This window comes from Haliotis rubra, unplaced genomic scaffold, assembly GCF_003918875.1.
Source record: "Haliotis rubra isolate DU_JTF1 unplaced genomic scaffold, ASM391887v1 Scf197, whole genome shotgun sequence".
Taxonomy (NCBI): Eukaryota; Metazoa; Mollusca; class Gastropoda; order Lepetellida; family Haliotidae; genus Haliotis; species Haliotis rubra.
The window spans coordinates 1,582,709-1,589,931 of record NW_025765969.1 but is presented as its reverse complement, the minus strand read 5'-3'; the positions used below and the strand labels follow the sequence as shown (position 1 = coordinate 1,589,931).

Below are 7,223 nucleotides of genomic sequence, written 5' to 3'. Positions count from 1 at the left end.
TCACTCACTCTGAAGCCCATTTCTGGTGTCCCCCTCACCGTGATGTTGCTGGAATCTTGCTAAAAGCTCTGAAAACCAAACTCACTCACTCACTCACTCACTCACTCACTCACTCACTCACTCACTCACTCACTCACTCACTCACTCACTCACTCACTCACTCACTCACTCACTCACTCACTCACTCACTCACTCACTCACTCACTCTAATCTGTGTAATGTCTGTCTTCAGGTACGAGATCCTGATGGTGTCCATGGCTCCACCAGAAGGGGAGGAGGAGAGATCACAAGCCTACTATGTCATCAAGGTAAAAACAATGTCTTGAAATTCACCTGAAATCTTCACTTGAAGCTTTGACGGCTGCCAGTTGTGCAGGCAAGCCAGCAATTATGTCAAACCCTGAGTAGGCTGATGAATTTCTTCTGTCCTGAAGACTGTCAGCTAAATTGACCTCTGGGGTTCGCTTCTTTTCAACTTTATCAAAAGCTAAGTGAAGCTCTGTATTAAATCCTGATCCTGCCTAAGCCCTGTTGAGTGTCTGGGTTTTAATTTGTTCTATGAAACTTGTTCTTATCATAAGAGGGGCGGTGGGGTAGCCTAGTGGTTAAAGCGTTGGCTCGCCACGCCGAAGACCCGGGTTGGAATCCCCACATGGGTACATTGTGTGAAGCCCATTTCTGGTGTCCCCCGCCGTGATGTTGCTGGAATATTGCTAAAAGCGGCGTAAAACCAAACTCAGTCAGTCAGTCAGTCTTATCATAAGATGCTGACATATTGGATCAGTGCTTCGGCTCTTTGACTTGGTTGATTGGGTGTCTTCATGCCAAGGCAGATCGTTGCTCATGACATCAATCACTGGTTTGTCTGGTCCATACCCGATTATTTGAATCATTTTGCTGGGATATCATTGAATCTGGCATTAAACAAAAAACAACAATTCTAACGGTAGTGTTTGTCCCCAGGCTGCCCAGGACAAGGAAGAGTTGCAGCGAGAGGGCGATGAGCTTGATGCACAAATCAGGAAGGCCGAGAAAGAGATCCGAGCTCTAGAGAACACTCTCAAACTGATGAACAGCCGGAACGAAACATACAGGAAGAGCTTCAACAAGATCACAGAGACAAGTGAGTGCTTTAGTACGGCGACAAATGTATTGAAGAGATTCAGTAAAGCATTTTTGAAATTATGTGAAATATTTTTGTACTGAAGAATGTGTGATGCAGGTGATGCTGTACTGAAGTATGTGTGGCGTAGTTGATGTTGTATTGAAATATCAGTGCTACAGGTGAGTGAATATGGCTTTACTTCTCTTTAAGCAATATTCCAGCAATATCACGGCAGGAGACACCAGAAATGGGCTTCACTCATTGTACCCGTGTGGCAAATCGAACCCGAGTCATCAGCACAAAGAACGAACACTTGAACCACTAGGCTACCCCAGCTGGTGATGTGACCGCCTCCGTGGTGTAGTGGTTAGAGCGTCCGCCCGGGAGAGCGGAAGGTCGCGGGTTCAATCCCCGACCGCGTCATACCAAAAAGACGTTAAAAATGTTGGTCCCTGCCTGGCGCTCGGCATTAATGGGTACAACAAGGACTGGTCGACTCGGAATCAGTATAATGTGTCTGAGAGGGGTATTCATGCTTCACTGCGTTATGGTATCTCAGTGGGCTAGCACTATAAAAAAAAACAGCTTAAGTCTGGGCTAGTACAAGCAGCCGCACATACACATACACACGCATGCATGTCGTATATGAGCAAAATATTTTCAAGCACGGCGTTAAACCAAATGTCACCTCACCTCACCTGGTGATGTTGTTGTGCAGTGTATGTGTTGTTGATATTGTAATCAAGTAGAGGCGGTGGGGTAGCCTAGTGGTTAAAGTGTCCACTCTTTGCACTGAAGACCCGAGTTTGATTCCCCACTTAAATTACATTTGTGACATCATTCCATTGTCTGCTCGCTCCATTCCTGAAAAGTAATGGAGCGAGCAGACAATGGAATGATGTGTACCAGTTTCAAATTAAAGCCTTCATTTTGTCATTTTGACATTTACTTTTGATAACAGAAATATTCCCAATACTTTGAATGTAATTCAAGTAGGGTAATATCCTCGTAACTCTCCATTCCTTAAAAATAATGTGCCTCGGCCCCTCCGGCTGAGTTACTCGGACATTAATAATAATAATAATAATGTGTCCATTTATATAGCGCCAAACTCCACACTAGGTATGCTCATAGCGCTAACAATCAAGGCACAGCACATTATTACCCAGGATAACCCAAGCTGCCTGTTATGCACTAGAAGGTTATAGTCATATGACTTTTTCCACCGGGTACCCATTTTCCTGCTGGGTGAACAGAGACAATTTTGAACAAACTCACTTGCCTAAGGTGAGACCACATGTGTCACATGTGCTTCGTAGTGGGGCAGGACTCAGTCCTAGAAACTCTCAGGAGTCAAGCTGCCAAACAGGGTCACCCATCCAAGGACTCTCCGAGCTCGACGCTTCTTAACTTCACCGATTTGTGACCTGAGCTTTGAGCACAGGACCACGCGGCGCCACACATTACCCTCTACATATTGGAGCGAAGGTTACAACATATGTCATGCATTTCAGGATCAAATAAACCTAAACCCTTTGGACTTTTCACTTCAAGCGAGGGCAGGGGGGTAGTCTAGTGGTTAAAGCGTTTGCTCATCACACAGAAGACCCGGGTTCGATTCCCCACATGGGTACAATGTGAGAAGCCCATTTCTGATGTCCCCTACAGTGATATTGCTGGAACATTGCTAAAAGTGGCATATAACCATGCTCACTCACTCTCACTCACTCACTCACTCACTCACTCACTCACTCACTCACTCACTCACTCACTCACTCACTCACTCACTCACTCACTCACTCACTCACTCACTCACTCACTCACTCACTTGCTCACTCTCTGTAATCAGGTATATGTGTATGGGTGATGTTGTAATGAAGTGAATGTGCTGCAGGTGATGAGATGGAGGAGAAGCAGCAGCTGGAGGAGCAGATGCGGGCTGTGATGGACAAGTACAAGTACAAGAGGAGGCAGATCCGGGAGCTCCAGGACGACCTACAGGTAGGGGAGACTACTCTGGCTTATTTTCCATGTTGCCACTATTCATGTATTTCAAAGGTTTTCAGTCATCAAAATGATCCTTTATTCAGAGGTTTCAGATGTAATTGCTCTTTGAGGATTCTGAATCAGAATAGGGCCTCAGTAATGCTTGTGTTCAGAACTGACTTAAATGGCATTAGGAAGTTTCACAGGGTAGATAAATGTGTGTCATTATACTTTTATAGCGTGAATGTTTGTTCATGCTGTCAGTCATTGGTTTGCATGACCAGATTTTATATAGGTAACTGTGATCTAGCTGGAACATTGCTTCAGCATTTAACAACATTCATTCACAATCAAAATGTCCAGATTCATGTACTGCACATAAGCAACAAAGTCCCCTACACAATATCTGATGCATTGATATGTGCAGGTATACATCAAAATGACTGGATGATTCTGTTGATTTCCAGACAATGAGCAACACTCTGGACAATCTTGCACGAGATGAAGATGCATATGTTGATATGATTGAGGACAAGAAGGTAGATACTACATGCTTTTTATACTGAATTATTGTTTTGACCCGATGACAACCACAAACCCCACACCCACAACCCCAAACCAACCCCATGACAACCCCATGCTTAGCCATGGCCCATGCCCCAAAACCAACCCATGCTAATCCCATGCCTACGCCCACACCCAAAACCAAGAAACAATCCACAACCCAAACCAAAAACCCACATCCCACATCCCAAACCCTAACCCCAAACCCCCAAACCCCCAACCCCTCCTTTTTTGTTAAAAGTCTGTGATCCACCATTGACTTTTATTGATGTTGTGAGTCTCTAAAAGTTGTCAGTGTATTTAATGCAGAAATCATTATTTTGTTAACAAATGCAAATTCATTTGTTTTCAGAATAGAATTCTCCAACTGACCAAAGACCTTGAAGTCCAGAGAACAAAACTGGAGAGAGTTTCAAAACAGGCATGTATATCCTCAAAATGACTCTGTTACAGATTAGATAAGTAAAAAAATCCAACTGCGTAGAAGTGTGTATGGTACATGCTGTCTTAATCATGTTTCATCCAAAAGAATTAAATGTTAAACATGATTATATCCTCTGTATTATAACGTTTAAGAGACACCCTTTCACACATTATATATCTAAATGACAAACACAAACTTGAACTTCAAATTGACAATACTAATGAAATCCATTAAAATACGTAGGTCAAATTACACTGAACATGGAACTTACTGATGTGATGTGTAGAAGAAGACAAGCTGAAAGGTTGCTGACATACTGTGTTGGTACTGCACTTATTGTGGTAAATGTTTTTCTTCGTATTCCAGAATGCCAAATATGCAAGAGAGGTCCGTTCTGCCAAAAAGAGCAAGGGTGAAACCCCAGAAGAGGTAAGCTTTCTCTTTGGGAGTTATTCAAGTATTCCTACAAATCTGCTCTATCTTGTCTCGGGATGATGTTTTGCCTTCTGTCATTTTCCTGATTGCTTTATTTTTCATTTTTGAATGTTTGAAAGCTGTTGAATCATGTCTAGCTAGTTCTTGTGTTGTTGTTCCAGCGTGACTTTGAAGTCCGTGAGATGCGTGAATTCAACAAGAATGTTATGAAGGGTGTCTCAGATGTTGTACAGGTCCACTCGGAGCTGAATGAAGCTGTCAACATGTACTTCTCTCAGGTCAGTAGCCAATCTGGCAGGTTATCATGTGACGCCCTTACATCAGTAGGCCCTAAAACACTTTGTCCAGTCAATACAGGCCATCACAAACTTTGTCCTGTGTTTTCCAATCATAAGCCATCAGAGACCTATAAAGCACACAGGTCAGTAGCCCATCAGAGAGTGATAAAACACTTCCAGATTAGTAGCCCATCAGAGCATGATAAAACATTTTTAGATTAGTAGCCCATGAGAGAGTAATAAACTACTTCCAGATTAGTAGCCCATCCTGGAGTTACAAAACACTTTCAGATTAGTAGCCGATCAGAGAGTGATGAAACACTTTCAGATTAGTACTAGTAGCCCATCAGAGCATGATGAAACATTTTTAGATTAGTAGCCCATGAGAGAGTAATAAACTACTTCCAGATTAGTAGCCCATCCTGGAGTTACAAAACACTTTAAAATTAGTAGCCGATCAGAGAGTTACAAAACACTTTCAGATTAGTAGCCCATCAGAGAGTGATAAAACACTTTCAGTAGCCCATCAGATAGATTGTGATGTAACACATGTAACTCTGTATCCAGGCTAACCTGCCACCCCCTACACCAAGCGGCCACCGTCCAGGCAGTTCTCGCAGCAGCCTGTCCTCAGCCCGCAGCTCTGTGTCCAGCATCAAGAGCATCCAGTCAACCCGCAGCAGACCTGCCTCCATACAGATCGGGGCGGACTTTGAAGGTCAGTGTCCAGGGTTTCCAGGGTTTCTGTAAAATGCATTAAAAGTACACACTGTGCACACTGTATGTGCCCGACCCCCATGTAACACCCTCAGATCATATCTTAGACTAACCGGGGCGGTGGGGTAGCCTAGTGGATAAAGCGTTGGTTCGTCACGCCGAAGACCCGGGTTCGAATCCCCACATGGGTACAATGTGTGAAGCCCATTACTGGTGTCCCCCTCGTGATGTTGCTGGAATATTGCTAAAAGCGGCGAAAAACCAAACTCAGTAAGTCACACTAACCTGGAAGTATTCTTTATGCCTTTAAAAATTTATAATCCATGTTTTCTGTGCATATTGGCTGTGATATTGGTTGTTATATTGCTAAATAGTTATCATAAGGTCATGTGGCTATCATGTAGTTATCATCAGGTTATCATGTGGCTATCATGTAACTACCATAAGATTATCATATAGCTGTCATGTGGTTAACATGTTGTTATCATGTGGTTATCCTGTAGTTATCATGTGTGGTAATGTTGTTACATGGTTATCATGTGGTTATCCTCCTGCCCAGGTCCTGGATCTCCAGGCAGTGCCCGCAGCGGCAGCTCCATCGCCAGTGTACGCAGCGACCGCAGCCGTACCAGCGTCACCGGCCCCAAGTAACAGACCACCTGCATTCCCTCCAGCCATCTGTGATATGTCTTTCAGAAGATCTTTTAATATAGTACTTATACTTAAGTTTATTTCATTGAAGGAACATTCCAATTTATTCTGTTTTTAAATCATTACTTGTGTAATAGGAGGATTCAAGAGTTCTCAAAATTAATGCTTAGAATTTAAGTACGTTTATCCTCCTGAGGAGAAAAATGAAGATTACCTCTTGCAGGGAACATATTCATTTACTTGTATTTTTATGTCAAGTACAAAAGTTCATCACCTGTAAGCCAGGTGTTTTAAGCTTTCACTTGTTTCCTTTTTGTTTTTCTTCTTTATTAATGAAATATCACCCAATGCTTTTTCTCACAGCATGACTGGGCTTGTTTCACAATACTGGATAGATGAGGCCAGACTTGATGCTGGATACTCTTTTAGCAAGTGATTGTATTGTCTCGTGTGGAAATGAGATGTTTCAAACTGAAAAGTATTTATTGTACATTCATATTTGTCTTACCATTGTAAATAATATTAAGTGTGTATTTATACAAATGTATAGAAAAGCTTGTCCAGCATGAATTGTGAATCACACATTAAATAATGTAAAGTGGGAAATTTTTAGATTAGTAGCCCATCAGAGAGTAATAAACTACTTTCCAGATTAGTAGCCCATCAGAGGTGATAAAACACTTTCAGATTAGTAGCCCATCAGAGAGTGATAAAACACTTCCAGTAGCCCATCAGATGGGTTGTGATGTAACACATGTAACTCTGTATCCAGGCTAACCTGCCACCCCCTACACCAAGCGGCCACCGTCCCGGCAGGCAGTTCTCGCGGCAGCCTGTCCTCAGCCCGCAGCTCTGTGTCCAGCATCAAGAGCATCCAGTCATCCACATGGCAGACCTGCCTCCATCCAGATCGAGGTAGGACTTTGAAGGTCAGTGTCCAGGGTTTCCAGGGTTTTCTGTGAAATGCATTAAATGTACACTGTGCACACTGTATGTGCCCCCACCCCATTTAACACCCTCAGATCATATCTTACACTAACCTGGAAGTATTCTTTATGCCTTG

The 7,223-nt window shown here is 43.0% G+C and overlaps 1 protein-coding gene across 1 annotated transcript; it reads left to right on the top strand.

Annotated features, from left to right (window-relative positions):
• Positions 1–236: 236 nt before the first annotated feature.
• Positions 237–6,542, top strand: LOC124274970 (coiled-coil domain-containing protein 39-like). Its single transcript, XM_046710343.1, has 9 exons — positions 237–308; positions 964–1,123; positions 3,000–3,106; positions 3,559–3,630; positions 4,008–4,076; positions 4,446–4,508; positions 4,676–4,792; positions 5,360–5,510; positions 6,069–6,542. Exons 1-9 carry the CDS (start codon positions 246–248, stop codon positions 6,158–6,160), a joined length of 894 nt encoding a protein of 297 aa, XP_046566299.1. The 5' UTR covers positions 237–245; the 3' UTR covers positions 6,161–6,542.
• Positions 6,543–7,223: the final 681 nt, after the last annotated feature.

Excerpts from the sequence above, each read along its gene's own strand:
- LOC124274970 (XM_046710343.1), top strand. The coding sequence starts at position 246 with ATGGTGTCCATGGCTCCACCAGAAGGGGAGGAGGAGAGATCACAAGCC. Across the intron at positions 3,631-4,007 it reads ATATGATTGAGGACAAGAAG|AATAGAATTCTCCAACTGAC; the intron begins GTAGATACTACA and ends ATTTGTTTTCAG. Across the intron at positions 4,509-4,675 it reads AGGGTGAAACCCCAGAAGAG|CGTGACTTTGAAGTCCGTGA; the intron begins GTAAGCTTTCTC and ends TTGTTGTTCCAG.